Source organism: Manis javanica, chromosome 3 (assembly GCF_040802235.1).
Source record: "Manis javanica isolate MJ-LG chromosome 3, MJ_LKY, whole genome shotgun sequence".
Lineage (NCBI taxonomy): Eukaryota > Metazoa > Chordata > Mammalia > Pholidota > Manidae > Manis > Manis javanica.
Genome location: NC_133158.1, coordinates 171,942,898 through 171,961,306, shown reverse-complemented (window position 1 = coordinate 171,961,306; position 18,409 = coordinate 171,942,898). Strand labels below are relative to the sequence as shown.

Below are 18,409 nucleotides of genomic sequence, written 5' to 3'. Positions count from 1 at the left end.
TAAACAAACAAATAAATAAAATTAAAGCACAAAAATTGTATATATGATCCTAGAATTTCTGTAACTCCATGAATATACACAAAAAACGTAGCTTTAAGAGCATTGCTCTAAAATGTTTAGTCTTGATATTGGTGAGTCCTTTCAATATCTGAAACATTCCTTTACAATGTTGTTCATATGATTTGTTTTTACTATGAAAAGCTTGCTAAGCACAAAGAATTTTCAAGCTAGTCCCTGACTCAACATACCAATCAGAAGGAAATCAACGGATTTCCAAGAATTTCAAGTATTTCTCAAAGTCCTTTTTATCCAACATATTTCTCATACACAATATTTTGGGGTCTGAGATACTGGTGTTTTTGCTTTGGTTCAACCAGCAAATAAAGGCCTTCTTAATGCCATCTAAAATTACTTGTCAGAATCATGGGCTATACTTGGTTCTTTCCATAGTTCCCATTAAGGGATAAGTACACAGTTGTTTTAAAAAGTGATAGTGAGACTGTGTGAGTGTGCACATGTGTGTGTGTGTGTGTGTGTGGTGAGAGAGAGAAAAGAGTTCCAAGATATTTAATAAGTTTACAAAAAAAAGATAAAACCAAGGCATAAGAGAATGAGCACAGTATACAACCACTGTGTACAAGAGGAGGGGAAGACTATATATGTGTAAGAGCATAAAAATCATTTCAGAAGGATAAATAAGAAAGTGACCATTGATTAGCTGCTAGGAAGCTAAGATGCAGCAGATGGGGAGAGAAATGAGATATATTACATTACTTTTTAATACCTGAACTATGTGAATGCATAACCTATTCAAAAATTTTAAATTAAGAAAAATATATTTCCATCCAAAGAAATCTAGTTACAAGGGAGTTGCTAATTCTAATTCTGGTTCTGTGATCTTAGCCAGGTCACTCAATAAATATCTTTGTTCCTCTGCTCTATCGCTTGCAATAATGGAATAAAATTCCTGGCTCAAACTTATAAAATTTATAATGGCACAGGATTTTATTCTGATATATTATGGCTTAAAAAAATAAAGAGAAACTCATTTTTATAATGACAATAACTTTTAATACAGATTTTTGAAAGCTTGGTTTAAGCAAATTAGTATGTAGCCAGTATAAAGCCTAGAGAGTAAATACTCAAAATGTAAATCTTTCAAGTTGAAGGTATAATTTCAAATGTCTAGCTTTTTGCATGCAAAAAACCAAGAGCAATAAAGGTAAATTCTTCTGATGTAAGTTTAGGTTATTGAAAATTACAATGAGTTCAGCTGTGCTTTCAGACATCCAACAAAGAACACAATCAATTTCTCTTAACGCAGTAAGAAGAGCCTAGTGTCTCAGTGACATCTGCAATGTAACTACAGTTGCTGGAATAAAGCAGAGAAGACCTACCTAGTTACCATAATGAAGCAGGAGGTAAGTATTTAGTGAGGCTATCAAATGGTAATGAAAACAAATACAATACAAAAGGTTACAATAATGTCACTGTAAGACAAACGTTAATCAGTGATAGATATAACCCAATACTCAACCACACTGGCAAAACTGATCTCACCTCTTACGTAGTAGCGCACACCAGCTCTGAAACAACTCCTCCTTGAGATGAGAATCCAGTCGAAGTATTTTCCATTAATAGAACATGTGTGCATAGTAATAACTTAACATTAAGAAAAATACAACATATAGAAATCGTATGTATTACTACCAGATTAAATATGAATCTATTTACTCTAACAAGAATGACTCTCTCTTTTAAGAGGATGGAATATGCAAATTTTTGGTTCTCCATGAATATTCACAAATCTCTAGTATTTTAATATTAAATTGTGAAGTTTGGTCAAGTCAATAATCCTATAATAATACACAGACAGTATATTAAGTGGTTCATTATAGTGTTCCTATTTAAATAATGATTTCCTTTCCCTGATATTCTCAACTACTTTCTAAAAGGAAAGAATTCAGTATTAACTACATCACCAAAAAACCTATTTTGAATGAAAAACATGTACATTTAAAATAGATTAACCTTCAAATAAGAAATGGAGAAAAGGAGGAAAAAGGCTCAGCTACTGAAGTTAAAAAGAAACAAACCCTGAAATATTTTATTATGCATAATTACAAATAAATTTGTCATAAAAGTTGGTAAGTATATGAAGATCTACAGATCAAACTGTGAATTAAAGATTATCCAAAAGCAGAAATTTTGACTCTACTTTTTCCTTGAAACAAGTAAATCTAAATATGGATAGAAGAATGTACTCCCCAAAAGCTTATTAGTATAAAACTATTGTCCTAACTACTGGTAACAGTATATGTTACATACAACTCAGTACGACTCAATAATGTAGGAAGTTATACATATGGAAATTCTAAACACTGACCTATTTTGCTTCCAGAGTAAAGGGCTATAGAAGGCTTTGGAGATGCTAAACCTTGTACATTAAAATAATGTTATTATGAAATATAATAAAAATATATAGCATAATATATATAATACTTATAAAAACATCCAGGCTTGGGGAGTTATTGCATAATAGATACAGAATTCTGACTGGGGTGAGGGAAATAGGTTTGATGCTGTTTGCACAACACTATGAATATAATGCCACTTACTAAATTATATACTTAAAAATGGTTAATATGACAAATTTGATATTAAATATATCTGATAATAAAAAATATTAAACACACACACATCCACCTCCCCACACACACCCCTAGCACCTCTGAAGCACCCTGAGCTTCAGGCCCCTCCATCGGCTCCCTTACTGCCCTGCCCTCCAAAGAGGTAACCATTATCCACTCAGTCCACTATTCCTTTGCTGGTCTTTCTAGTTTCACCTCTTTTTACATAACAGGAATTATACTTTATATATTCTTTTGGCTTGCTTCATTTGTTTAACACTGTGTTCATGAGGTTCATCTGCTGCTGTGGCTATGTAATGTTTCACTGTATGAATATATCAGTCTTCCCATTCTACTGTCCAGGATGTTTCCAGTTTTTGCTATCATAAACAGTGCTACAACAAACATCTCTGTAAATGAACATGTAGAAGTGGCTCTAAGGAGCAGTAGTGCTGGGTCACAGAGTATATTCGTCACCTGATTTTATTAGGAAATGCCAAATTCTTTTAAGAACGACTTTGACTTTTTTCATCTTTACCAATACCTGATATTGTTGGCTTTTGAAAAGTTTGCCAGACTGGTGGGTTTAACAGAATGACAGGTTTCTCTTATAATCCCAATGGCCTTACCCTTTTTCCTTCCTCATTTGTCTGGGTTTGCCCTATGGTTATTTCCTATATGTAACTTTTTTAAACGTAACTTCACCCATCCATTATAAAGCTTAATAGCATAACAAAATAAGTATCTATGAACCTACCATCCAACTTCAGATCAGTAGCAAAACCCTGAATCTAATGATCTGTTCCTTGTCCATTCCATCTTCTTACTCTTAAGTAACTTCGCAGGCTTGTGGAGACCATACTCCTGCCTTTTAATTTACCTGTATTCAACCATGACTTAAAACACACAGCTTGCTTATATTTGAGTTTTATAACAATGGTACCACACTCTCTCTCCCAGGGAATTCCTGAGATTCATCCATACACTGCATGAAGCAGTAGCGCATTGCTCTTCAGTGCTGTGTGCCATCCGTAAGGACCATTCCACAGAAGACCTGATTCTTCTACTGACAGAATGTGTGGCATTCACAGTTCGCTTCTAACAGCTGTGCTGTGAACATTCTTGTAAATACCTCCTGGTATAAATGTATTGGGTATACAGAGGGGAAGATCTGGTAAATTCAGAGAATGCCAAATAATTTTCAAAATGGTGATACCAGATGATGATAGCAATATGAATTTCTGGTGATTAATCCCTCTCTCTTACCTGGTATCATCAGACTTAATAACTCATGTTAAGCTCCCAATTCATTTTCCTTTAAAAACCACAGCACTAGAGAAGAACCCAAGGCAGTATTTTATTCATTTGTTCACCCAATTTATCTATTTTGAACTAGGGCACAAAGATGAGCATGACAAGAGCCTGCACTTAAAGAAGTAAGTGTAGCACGGAATATGACTGCTTTGTGAATCATTTTTCACTCTTTACAAGAGTAATATGCAACACTTTCAAGAATCCAGAAGGCATGGAAGGAACAAGAGGAAATAAGATCATACGGAATCTTATCACTGTGACGTACCTTTTAATATGAGAGTGTGTTTCCTTCTGGTATTTTATCGGTCAGTTACTCCCAGGGCCAACCTCTCCCACTGGGGATGCCCATTTGGCAGTTGCTCCTCACCCTCCAACACCCCTCTTTCATCCCGCTCACAGCTAATGACAGTGCTTCCTATTTTACCGTGAAAATTAAAGCCACCCACATCTCCCACTACATCTATCTACATACCAGCACCCACATCCAGATAGCTGCTGCTCTCCATGATGGCACAGCTGTCCGTGCCTGGCCTTCGACCTGTGCAGGAGACTCCACCTGCCTCACTCCAGGACTCCACCAAGTAGTTGTACTCTCACCTTCTCCACCTTTTCCCACTCTCCAAAATCTTCCTCATCAGCATTTGAGAATAGCCTCCATGTGGGCAGGAAGATTAAGGAGCAGGAGTATAAACTCCCTCTTTGACGGTCCCATTTAACGAACCAGTAGCACAGTAGCTGATGACACCTTCTGTCTGGAAACTTAGTTGCATTTGCTTCTGGAACACTACCCTCATTTGGTTGGTTTTCCTCTTCCTCACTGAACTTTGCCAGTTCATCTGCATTTCTCCAACTTCTCAGTCTTAGAGACCCTATGACCTCTCCTTTCAGGTCACTTACTTTGTTTCCACCACTTCAGAAGTCCCCAGCCCTCAGCGGGGCCTACAATCTGCATTTTTTTCACTATCTAGAACCCCCTCCAAGTTGTCTTCTCTCCTTCTCCAGACTTTTCTCTGTTCTGCATACACTCCTTCCCTCGATGACCTCATCCAGCTTCACGGCTTTAAACACCACCCATACCCTGAGGACTCTCAGATTCATGCCTCCAACACCAACTGCTCTCCTAACACTCAGTCCCATCAGTCCGTTTCCCTGACGCCTCTACTTGGATTTTCTCCAGAAATCTCAGGAACTCCAGATACTGTTTGGCCTCTTCCACTTCCAAACTCTTCCCTGCTTTAGCGTATGGCCTTCTTCCACTTACTCTGGCCCAAAACCTTAGACTCATACTGAACTACTCTCTTTCATACCATTTGTCAGAAAATCCTGTCAGTGATACCTTCAAAACATATCTAGAACCTGACCATTTTTCATCCCATTACTACTACCATCCTGGTCCCAGGCAGTATCACCTCTTACCTGGCCCACTGCAACTGCTTCCTAATTATTCCTTGTTTTCTCCCATGCTCACCTTTGGCCTCTTCTCTACATCACTGGCAGGGTGATCCTGTCTTATCATGCCAATCCCCTGCTTAAATCCCAAGTTGCTCATCATAGTTGAAGTAAAAGACAAAGCTCATAAGGCCCTGCCTAACCGGGGCCCAGCTAGTTCTCTGAACAAAGCTCCACTGCTTCCTGTCCATTCTCTCTGCTCCAGTCATGTTCCTGCCTTGAGATCTTTGTTCTTGCTGATTTCTATGTATGTGAAAATGAGACTATAGTTCTTGTCAAGAAACTGCCTTGTACAAAAGCTAATTTAAGGCTTTAAAGCTGAGTTGATAAGCTGTTTTTAAAACTTTGTAGAGAAAGTGTTCTGCCATCTCACTTAACATTATGTGTTGATTCACAATCTCATTTAGGAGGGAAAAAAACACATACATACACACAACTGGCCCAACGCTTTGAAGCACCACCTAAACATTTGTTCTTTAGCCTTAGGAGAATTTGGAAAGCTCCAGGGAGGGAAGAGGGAAAAAATAAGAATAAACAAGAGCTTTTAACCTGAGATTTCTGATTTTTATCCCCACACAATTGTGCAAATTATTTTTTCCATTATTTTCCTGCTTTTAGGTATAAGAAGCATAATAATTTAACAAAATCATATTAACATAATAAATAAAGAAATCAGACAGTTGTGTTAATAAGCTTCTTGGGGGTACCTGATATAAAGATCACCTCATTTTCTGCAGAAGAGGATTACAGACACTCATTATCATACTGTGCTTGTCCTTTAATAGTCAGGTTACTGCTTCCCTTAATTTTAATTATGATGTCTATGGTAAGTTTTTTAAATTAACTTATAATCAGACAATCATTATTCATTTTGCACTTGTACTGATCCCTCCTGCCAAGCATTATTCTTTGTACACATCTATTTTCATTTTCCTGCAGATATTTCAAATAACAAATATAATTTTCAATTGTAATTCTCTTCCCCCAAGTGGCCAGTCATCCTAGTTTCTGAGTCTAACTTTTTTAATCACTGAGGGAAGTTTTTGTTTTAATAGCCAGGTTCAAATTACTCTTTTTTATTGATACAAAAAATCCAATAAAGGCAAAGCACAGCATACATATTCCTTCTTTTAAACCACGAGCCTAGAAATCTTGAACAGAGAGAATAATCCAGTCTAAAGAGTTCATTCTTTAAAAAAAATGGTGAAATTACAAGTATTCTAACATTTAATGTTAATAATTTGATTTTGTATTAAAGCCAATAACTGCTAACTATAAAATACTCTCCTCATGCAATATTTGAAACTGTCTCAAAATCTGCCCAGTAATGTTAAAATAAAGACTGTTAGTTAACTAAAGAGTAATATTAGTAAGGATACAGCCATGTAATACTGGAAGGGCAAACCGATGGACCTGAAATGAAGATAAATGTTACATTTAAAAATAAATACTTTAAAAATAAACAAAAAGCAGTATATAAAAAATATTTACACATGGGGAGATACTATATAAAAATAACAAGGTAACAAGCTTCTGGGTAACTTTTAAATTTTAATTTCTCTAATGTAACATGTCTTTTCGATTTAAAAAAAATTTAAGTGCATGTTACAATCATTTGGGCATGACTATTCAGATTTTGGAACACTAATAAACTATAGAAAGTTGTAGAGTGTTCACCTCTCTCCTTTTCACTCTTTACCTATAACTTCCCTCCTCCAGGGAAGATACATCCACACTAATTGTTTGCAGCTCAAACTACTTTTCAAAAAAAAGCAAAGCAAATGATAAAAAAATAAAGCCATTGAGCAAATCTATTTACCTAGATTCAATACATTATGCTTCCTAGCTGGGTCTCCTTGTTTACACCTCCTGTGTATAAACTAAGGACAGAGGAAGGCAACAACTATGCACACCTTTCCTGGGTGACCGAAGGGAATGATATCCACAGAGACAGACAAATGCAGAGCTCTCCGCTTGCCTGAGGACTTAGCTTTGCCCTCATTTCTCCACTATTCAGCCACCAAGACCCATTCCATCTCTTACTTACAGAAAGCAATGCATTTTTACTTAAGTGTTTTTTCTTTACTAAAGCCTTCTGTAAGATGTCAGAGTAAAGTAATTGGGCTTCTTCAACCCAGAGTGATATGACAGGGTAGACCTGATCCAACTATAAACAGAATCACTAGTGTTAGGTACCATTTTACAGTATGCATTCGATTAAGACTGGGACTGTTACCATAAGCAGGTTTTATTTAGTGTATACTACCTCTGGCTGAGCAGAAAGTTCTCTTAGAAGATGACCATTCCATACAAACCGCTGATCTGCCTAAGAGAGAAGTTGTAAAATTAATAAAATATCTCCCACCAAATTGACTTTCTACAGAAAGAAATCTGTATCAATGTCTTCACCTGCTGCCTAGAAGCAGGTCTCTTTGACATGCTAACAGAACTCTGCCCCACAAATCTGCCCCTCCTCCCCGTATTCCTGTCTCTCTCTTAAGCCTGTGCTGCTGGCCCAGACAGAAATCTGGGACTCTGCTTAGGGTCTTTCTTCCTCTCATATTTAGTCAGTTGTCAAGTCCAAATCTCCTTGCAAACCCATGCTCCTTCCATATCTCTACTCCCTCCACCCTTGACCAACACTTCACTCCAGCCTCATCTCAAGTCAAACAGCTTGCCTCAAGTCTTAGCCTTGTCCTTCCACCTATTCCTCCACAGGCTGCCAGCAGGAATTCTCAAACATGACATGTCCACAGTCTGCTAGAAATTCTTCACCTGCTCTTTGTCATCTAAAGAACCCGATCTTTATATGGCCTAACTGGTCCTGAGATATAGCAGCCCCTACTTAATTCTGATCTCATCTCTCACCATGCTGACTTTCACACTATAAATACAGAAGAACCCCCCCTCAACAACTCAGCATAGTAACCAATTCTCCCCATTTGCTTTACAAAACACACTGATACTCCCCCATCCCTCCCTCCCTTGCTGAAAGTCACAGGGAGTGACTCTTGCACTTAGCCATAACCAGGTGAATGGTATGCTTCCCAAGATCCCAGCGTGTGTTCCCAATGTGTCTGTACCAGCTGTACTTGTTATTCATCATTACATAATTAAAATAAGTGTCTTATGAATCAATGAAATATGACTTAAAAACAAGCTGCTGCTCATGTAATTGTGGATTAATGGTACCAAAAATTTGAAAAATGAAATAAATAAAAAATAAATTAAAAAAAACAAGCTGCTGTTCCTATAAAGTTGGGTGCTTTGCAATTTAACTTGATAAAAGTCAAGTTACTAAAACAAAACTGCTGTTGAATTAGGAGTAGGAATGGCAACTATAAAAGATTAGAGGAAAAAAAAAGATTAGAGAAACATAATAAAAATCTATAGGATTCTGCAGGGAGATTCTGCATCAAAATCTTTAAGGAGACTCAAACTAGAAAGTGTGAAGGCAGTAATTCATACAGGAAAGACAATTGGGAATCAAGGAATCAAAGCAAAGAAAAGCCAGTATCCTACATCAAAAAACTGATCAATATAAAATTTTATGTTTTAGATGAAATGTTTAAGGTATCCATGGTTCATTTATCACTTTTATGATTCTATATTAACTTTAACTGATTCTTTTGATTAGCTGAAAAAAAATTCCCTTCCCATCCCAACAAAAGAGATGGCTTCTTTTTTATTTTAGCCTAATTGCTTCCATCCCTGCTTGGCACCCTCTTGCTCCCATTGTCACCGGACCAATAAGCCTTCTTCACTATTAAGTCTCAGCTCAAAACTCATCTCCTTCTTAAAGTCATTCCCAACTGGCCCAGACGGGGTGAGACCCAACTTCCCTCAGGATCCCACCACACTTTGGTACACATCTCCATGACAGCAATCGCCCCCTGTCATGTGATTGCTTGGACTTCCACTTCCCCAGCAGACTGCAGGCTCCCATAAGGCAGCGGCCAGGTCTTTGCATTCTGTGGCTAGTACAGAGCCTGGTACACAGTAGGCATTGGAAAGTTTGATAAACAAATAGAGAATGTAGCAAGTGCTTTTAAAAGCAACAACGTCTTTGTAGTTAAAAGCCAAATTTCTTGATTGTTTAGCTTACATCTAAGCCTATATATAAATTTACTAGATTAGAGTATAAAATCTTAAAGAGCCAGTCAACTAAAATATGGATTTAGGTTGAACTATATGAAATTATCATTTTTATTTATCAAAACTGGTCAATTACTGGTAATTTCATACAGTCCAAACTAGTAGGTAACTGGCAGCAAACTTTTAAATTCTGTCTGCCCCCAAACACATATAAGCTTTGTTAAAAAAAAAAAAATCAAGGCAGCAATTAATTACCTAAGTTCCAGAAGAACAGAACCTTTAAGATGAGATCATTTGAGGCTTAGTTCTAAAGAAACATGCATCTTAAAAAAACAAAAAAGCAAAATAACAAGAAAACTCTACCTTAACACAAAAGGATATTTTTCAATATTGATTTTTCTTAATCAGTAAGTTATTTTTCTAATTGCAAAATAAATAACACCATTGCAAAAAAGAACATCAACTGTTAAAACATTAATTTTATAAACATAATTATGCTAACCTACGTTATACCACAGAACACTGAGAGTCAGGAAATTACCAACATGTATGTTTAAACTAGATTTCTGAATACTTGCACCAATAGTTCTCAATCCTGTTTGTGTAAATATAGATTCTAGGGTCCTGATTTTGGGATTGTGATGTATATTTAAAACACGGTATGTTTTCAAAGCCCTATACATGATCCTGATACAGCCATGATAGAGAAAAATGAATATTTTTATAGATGAAAGACACGTCCTTTAAAAAAAAGCAAAAAAGCAAAATAAATGAAAATAACTGAAGATTAACCTTACCCTTTCCAAGAGACTCATTTCTTGGAATTCTGGGCTAGTGTTGGACAGCCGCTGCAAAGTATGGGTCAAATCATATGTTGCTGAAAAGTAAAACCCATCCATATTCAAGACATGGTTTATCATTGCTAAGAAAGTTTTATTATCTTGTAACTGTAAATGAAAGGGAGAAAAAAATCAGTCTCATACTTGAAAAAAAAATCCGTCAGCATGAAAAAAGAATGAAAATAAAACCCCATAAGTCTGGGCCTAGCATACCACAAGCACTACAACTGGGCTAAGGAGGGGAATGTTCACCATTTATTTCCCCAGGAACTAGGACAGTTCTTAACACACGGAAGATGTTCAAGAAATAGGGTAAGATATTATTACATTAATCACCCAGAACTCCTTCACAATTCTTACTCTAATGAGGAAAAGTTATTTCAACAAAACAAGTGTCATAAATTATGACCTACTGTATGCCAGACATTTTACATAAATTCCCCTTTTATCTTCACACCCTGCTAGGTTGGCATAATTATCCTCATTTGACAAACGAAAAGCATAAATTCATGAGGGGCTCCAGTTACACGGACAGTAAATAACAAGAGCATAATACCATCCTCATTCTTAAAAAACTTTACTGTCTGGGGCTAGATGAGGAGTGAAATTTAATTTTTTTTAAAAAAACACAAAGATTAAAAAGGAAAAGGCCAGTATTAGCAATATTTATCTTTAATTTCTGATAATCATTTTAGCTAAATTTCCCAATACCAAGACTGACTAAATATTGGTTTACGGCTTTTTCATTTCTCTATATATTTATAACTTACAGTTAGAGTTCTTAAATAAATCCTTGTTTTTTATTGTTCTAAAAAATAACTGTTACGTGTAATATGTAAACATGTGTAAATGATTACCAGATGATTAACATATTAGTCTACATTTTACAAAATTTTTAGTTTGGGCTCAGACATTTTTTTTTTTGAAATAAAAAGTACAAGGAAAGCATATGTAATGAGCAATACTAAAATCTGTTACGTGGTCTAACAACAAAGTATGGCAATCAAGAAGAACTTGTCCAAGCAAATATTACTGGGCTATTAAATGAATACAACCATTTTTATTGCCTTAAAATATCATGTCTCATAAAGAACAAATATATTGATACGTTGATTGCTATATACAGTTACACAAAAAGAACTTTTTAAGTTAAAACTGAAGTATGAAAAGCTTGTCTCAGTTTTACTTAGTCAATTAAGACAGTAGTGCTAAGACTAATTTTAAAAATGTTTACCATAGGTAAGCTACATGTTCTAGGTTAAGTTTTTTTTTCCAGAAACAAATATTTTTGTAATGTTGGGAGTGAAATTACAACTAAAAAGCAAACACTATAAATTAAATTACATTTAGAAAACAAATACTTAATAGATACAAATCTCTAAACATAATATCTTAAAAACAGTAATTTTCAAAAACTATAACAGGGTAATGTCATTCATACAAGTTTTAAAAAATACTTCAAGTAAAAACAGATATTGTTTGAATATGAATGCAGTCAGTCTTCATCTTCCATGGTAGGGTAGTGGTGTAAAAATGAGCATGTTATCTTAATAATCACAAAATTTCTTAAAAATCAATGGGAAAAGTTATGATTATTACATGACCTTTAAAAACTTTCATCAAAATATTTAAAAAGTAGAAATGTATAAGGAAATAAAAAAGCAGTAAAACTAATATTTATTTAGTATACTGAAATTTAGTATTAGAAACACTGAGAATTAAAAATATTTTACTTCTTGTAAAAAATTTATCAACAGTAGCTTACACAGTGCTTGCCTTTTTGTGTAACTTATGATTGGAGTACCTTTTCTACATCTTGGTGAATTGTATATACCCAAATCTGAACCAATTTCTAACATTTTATCCTTTGCACTTTCAAAATCATGAAATACTTCCAAGAGCTCGTTTACTGTGAAGTTTGCTGCTGGCCTCACTTCTTCTGGGACATTGTTAACCTTTTCATCACAACCACATACTTCATCATTTATGTCAGTAAATCACCTCCACTAAGACCTCTGGCTGTGTATCTATGACACAAAGACAGTGTCAGTATTCCCATGGTCACCTATTTCTTCTATAGTTATTTATGTTCAACTCAAATTTCACTTCTAGAATTGTCATGTTTTGTTTCTTTGCACTTTCACCTTTGCTGGGCTAATGTTTTAGTTAACATACCATGGCAACGTAAATCCAAACTGTACTGTTGGGGGACTGGTATTACCTGAACCACAGTAATTGAAATTTGTGCACTCAGGAATCATGCAAAAGGGGCAGGGTTTGACCATATATACACACATACATACACACTTATATTCAAATGTGGTAAAAGTGAAGAAAGCTTTTCTCTGGGGAAAGAGGGAATGAAATGGGATGTGGGGCGCTTCAAAAGTATCTAATATTCTAGTTTTATGCAAAAAGGATATGAAGTTAAATCTAGGTGTGGAGTACACATGCATTTTTTTGTTTGTCCTTTTCTCTCCATATGAAATTTCATAATTTAAGAACTTAGTTTAAAAATAACCAACAGCAACAAAACATATGAAGGACTTTTTTAAAGCACATTTTTTGGCTAGGTACAAAGATATGAAGAGTGACCTTGCTCTATGGGTTGCTTAAATAATTAGGTTTAAAAGAAATCCATCAAACGTTCTTTGCATTGCACTTCCCTCCCCAATCCACCCCCATGGTACTACTTTGGGTTTTGCAATTAGTAAATGCTTCCAGTTCTTACCTGAATATCAGTTAAGTGCAACATTGTCTTCTTATAAGAAAGGACATCAAAATCTGTTGCTTTCCAGATTACATGATTGAAAAATTCACCTATTTTTGTCTTTTTGGTAATGACAATCAGGTAATTACCTGCAAAAAGCAAAGCCAAATACACATAAATATAACTAAGGCAACTCTAAAGGCAAAAGTAGCAGTCCTTATTGTTTAAATCCTAAAGGCTAGCAGAATGAGACTGTATTGTGCTGTATGTGTAAAAGGCCATACTTTTTTTAAGCAATCTTATAATTTATGAACAGAAAGATATACATATTATTTAGAAAAATTCCTATTGAAAGGTCAAATTTTTTCTCAAAAGGATAAAAGCAAAAGCTTTTGGTATGCAAAGGAGTGATATTAGCAGATGGAAAGTAGAGACAAAACATTTCTGCAGAATGACGTCCTGTCTACACCACTCCTGTGTCCTTTATGTCATTATAAATGGTAGAGAAATGTGCTGGGGCAGATGAGTAGTTAGCAATTAAGGCGTCACCACACCACCATGCACAATACACCAACCCTGATCCTGGCCACCTCCTCCCCGAGCAAATAAAACAGGGTAATAAGCCTTTATCACTAAGTTAATTCTTAAGCTCTTTTCAAGGCTCTATATATCCACAAGCACCCTCACTCCAAGTTTTCCTATGTACATCTCTCTCCTAGAATGTCAGGCTACACTGCAATAATTTACTACTTAAATGCCTCCCTCACCAAACTATAAAATGCATGACAAAAGAGACTTGTATCTTTTATAACTCTGCATCTAGCACAGTACCTAATAGGAATTTTTTAAAGTTCAATGAAATGAAATTTAGATAAATAAAATCACTTTCCTATAACTCAGAATCAGGTAACATTCTCTAACATGCACTATGTCGTATCTGAACCCCATATCGGATTGACAGTGTAGAATTATCTGGCTCATCGATGCATTTAAATTATTATTTAAATACTCTTAGAATTTATGAAAAATATCTAGCTGACTAGGGATTTCAACTAGTTGAAATAAAACCAAAAACAAAACTGCTTTTTTAACAGAATCTCAGGCTGATAAATCTAACTACTATGTGCCATTTGGGGCATATTACTTTTAGAAATTAATGACAGATTACCTAACCTACAGATTCACTGCCTAAAGCTTTATATGAAGTATGTTTCATCTTAGACTTGATGTGCTGATTTAATTACCCTCTTTGCCCATCTTAGCTTATTTTTCCTTACCTGCCACCAGATGGATTGTGCCCAGTATACCAAATATTGGTCTTGTGACAGCTGAGGGAGGAATATCTTTCTTGACTTTAAAAGGAAAAAAAAAAGAAAAACTCACAAGAGAAAGGAAAATTTCACTTGACTTCAACTCATCTTGAATATATTGAGATCATTTGATAAGCTTAATGTACTATTAGTGGAGCTATAAATTATATTAACTGGAGTGTAATAGCAATAAAACTGATAATTCCTAGAATGTTAAGTTTTTCATGGAAAGAAAAAATCCCTTTTCCATGGCAATGGTCTGCATTCCAATGGTAAAAATAAACTGGCAGAGAAATTGAGTGAGTCAGACCCTCATCATCCCTGGTTAAGGTCAAAGTATCTCTTTATGTGTCTACTGATAACTGCTTGGTATCCTCTTTACATCCAAACTGTTCATGACCTTTAGCTTTGTCTACTCAAATGGGTCTGCAATCTCTGCCTACAAATAAAATGTCACTCAAAGATAAAAAATAACTGAAAGTATGTCCATACTAAAGCTTTTATAAGACACTAGATATAAAGAAATAGTATGATTCAACTTTAGAAGTACATGAACACTGGTTAAAACCAATTAGCTATCTTAAGAGAGCGGCCACCAAGCAACAGACACAGGAAATGCCAACTTATCAAACTAAAACAGAGCTCTAACTCCATTTGGTCCAGGAAATCCATATATAGTACTTACCAGAATAATCAGATAACCAAGGAATGGAAATTTATAGTCATACCTGACACTTTACTACCCTATGCAAAGTATTTTCATGTTTAGCTTTATCCATTCAAAGAACATTTACTGTTTAATGAATGTCTACCTTATGGTAACTGTACTTATCTCTGTACTTAAGGAAAAAAATCAAACTCCCTCTGGGGTGAATTTTTAAACAAATATGAAATTCTGAATGTGCCATTACATGGTATACTAATTTGTCACCAAAATTATTAACATCAATTTAGTCAGAAGTAAATGTTCTACACAACTGAAAAAAAAAAAGTTTTTCACAACCCCAAGAAGCAAAACCAAATATAACTGGATAGATATATAAGACAGATAAAGGTTAGGAACACCATTTGCCTAAAACACATTTTAGTCAGTTAATATATGTGTATTATTATTCAATTACTAAATTACCTTTAATCATGAATATTTTCAAAGACAAAAGAAGCTGTAAAAATTCCATACACTTAATGCGAAAACACTTCATCACACTCAAATACCTGAAATCTTATAGCTAGAAAGGAATTTGGTATCAACACCTCTAATCCTGTCAGAGTGCAGACAAGTAACAAAAAAAAAACGTTTATGTTTTTAAATCCTTACAGATAGTAAAACTTTTAAGATCATTTCTCCTTTTCAAAAAGGAGAAAGCATAAAATTAATGCATAAAAACCAATGAGGATAACAAGAATTAAAATTATGTGAGAAGACATTCAGCGATCCACAAACTGACATCTTTGATTAATTTGTTTTAATTATCACAACTTAGGTATAAAATCTTTCTCAGACACTTCTAAGTCTGGCTATAAAGTACCTGAGAGGGTAACTTCTGTTGACACACGATCAATGTTAAGTACATCATCCACTCCATCATCACAAGCTTCCACGTAAAACTTTTCAGGTGTGATATGCCTAAGAAGAAATTTGAATCCATAAACAACTAAACCAAATGAAAGAAAGATTTCTAAGAAATCATGTTATAACCATTTCAGCAGTGTTTTACATTTTACATCATTTTCCAGCTACTGGATAGATGAAGCTCTTATGCTGTCCTCATGCACTCACTGCAACTTTTTTCACTTGTCTATTTAATACTAACAAGGTCTTAATTTGCTTTGTAAAAGCAGCAATTTGACCTACAAAAGAAAATCTAATAAATTCTAATTTATTATATTCAATATGGCACAGAAGGCAATGCCGCAAAATAGGAGCAGTCTACAGAACCAGACACCTGTGCTGTGTGACATTGGGCAAGTTATTCAGCCCCCTAGAACCCCAGTCCTCTTATCCGTAAAATAAGGACAACACCAGACTCATCACTGTTGTAAAGGTAAAATGAGCTAATCTTTGATAAGCACAAAAAATAACATGTGACACAAAGTAAGCAAGTTGTAAGCTAAAAATACAAAGAAACAGATTTTTAATAAAACATTTCTAGGAAATTGTTTAAAATAACTTTAACACTTAGATGTTTTTGTTGTCAGAATGTCAAATAGAAAAATGAGAAAAAAAACTCACTCAGCAAAATAATATATAAAAAGGGAAAATGTAGGGTTAGAATCCACAACTCAAAACTGATGCAACTTTGTAACCAGCGTCCAACAACAGTTGGTTTCTCAAGGAAGGAGATAACTTAGATTAACTCAGGCAAGCAATTTAGGTGAGGTTAGGGACTGCCTCCTGGCATACTTTCAACTGAAACAATAGTGAAAATACAGACTTGAAGCAGCAAAATAAGACAGACTGAGGCTGCTGCTAAGGTAAGTACAGGAGGAAGTACAACCTTCCAGGAGCTGACCCATGATGGTCAGGGAACTAGTTTACTTGTTCTCCAGAACTAATCTTCACTGTTCTTAAACCACACTTGAATTTGTGCAACAGCCAGTTTGAGGTCTTTTTTCTCCTTTCATGTTTAATTCTACTCCCTCTATTCCATTCCCCTGAACATGAAAAATAAACACAAAACCACACACCCATCACTAACATCATTTATTTACTAATCATGTATAAGCTACTTGGTGTTACAGAAATAAATCCTGTAGGAGAACAAACTATTAACCATTTCTCTCAGAATAATCAACCCTTAATTATCTAAATGTAACAACATCTTTTTATTGCTCATCTCTAACTACTATCTTAATGTTAGGCTAGTTTTGCCCATGGGAAGTTGTAAAATTCCAAAAGAAGCTGTAAAAATTCCATACACTTAATGCGAAAACACTTCATCACACTCAAATACCTGAAATCTTATAGCTAGAAAGGAATTTGGTATCAACACCTCTAATCCTGTCAGAGTGCAGACAAGTAACAAAAAAAAAAGTTTATGTTTTTAAATCCTTACAGATAGTAAAACTTTTAAGATCATTTCTCCTTTTCAAAAAGGAGAAAGCATAAAATTAATGCATAAAAACCAATAAGGATAACAAGAATTAAAATTATGTGAGAAGACATTCAGCGATCCACAAACTGACATCTTTGATTAATTTGTTTTAATTATCACAACTTAGGTATAAAATCTTTCTCAGACACTTCTAAGTCTGGCTATAAAGTACCTGAGAGGGCTATAAAGTGCCTGAGAGGCAGGGTATGCTAAGGGAATGAAAATCAGTATTAATGCCAATCAAGCAAAATGCAACAAAGAAGCCAAATCTGTAACAGTTCATTCCTTTTTATTGCTGAATAGAATTCCATCCTGTGGATATATCACAATTTGTTTATCCATTCACTTGTTGATGGACATGTGAGTTGTTTCCAGTTCGGGAGATACAAATGAAGATACTATGTACAAGTTTTAGAGCAGACATATGCATCCCCTTCTCCTGGGTGACTACCTAGAAGTGGAATGGCTGGATCATATGGTATCTACATATGTTTAATTGTGCAGGGAGGAAGAAAAGGGGAGGATTATAGGCAAACGGAAACTTTCCAGGGTAGTGGATGCATTCACTATCTTGATACTGGTAATGGTTTCACAGGTATAAAAATATGTCAAGTTACCAAACCATACACTTTAAATATGTATAGTTTACTGTATGTCAACTATACTTCAATAAAGCTATAAAAGAAAACAAAGTGATGTGTCCTGAAACAAAGTGAAAGAAAGCAAACTTCCAGAAAATCTAATTATAGGGTAGTTACCTCTAGTCTTTATTTAAAAAAAAAAAAAGATTCAACATTAGTCCACATCTGCAGAAGATGTTTCATGCAAGTCAAAGTCATACTCTAATGTAAGTTAATAAACTGACTGAAAAGCTATCATGTGCTAAGCATTACACAAGCACTAGGGAGTAGAAGGTAGGTAATAGATAAAAAGCAAATAATAGAAAATAATTTTTTAAATAAAAAGC

General features: G+C 34.9%; 1 protein-coding gene across 1 annotated transcript in view; it reads right to left on the bottom strand.

Annotated features, from left to right (window-relative positions):
- The window catches only part of SACM1L (SAC1 like phosphatidylinositide phosphatase), a 104,498-nt gene that overhangs the window by 45,010 nt on the left and 41,079 nt on the right, over positions 1–18,409 (bottom strand). The window contains exons 2-8 of the mRNA XM_037005606.2: positions 15,877–15,974; positions 14,315–14,389; positions 13,059–13,186; positions 10,286–10,435; positions 7,660–7,719; positions 6,773–6,806; positions 1,561–1,662 (exon numbers count right to left, since the gene is read on the bottom strand). Of these exons, the coding sequence (XP_036861501.2) occupies positions 1,561–1,662; positions 6,773–6,806; positions 7,660–7,719; positions 10,286–10,435; positions 13,059–13,186; positions 14,315–14,389; positions 15,877–15,974 (647 nt within the window). The remainder of the gene's footprint in view (positions 1–1,560; positions 1,663–6,772; positions 6,807–7,659; positions 7,720–10,285; positions 10,436–13,058; positions 13,187–14,314; positions 14,390–15,876; positions 15,975–18,409) is intronic.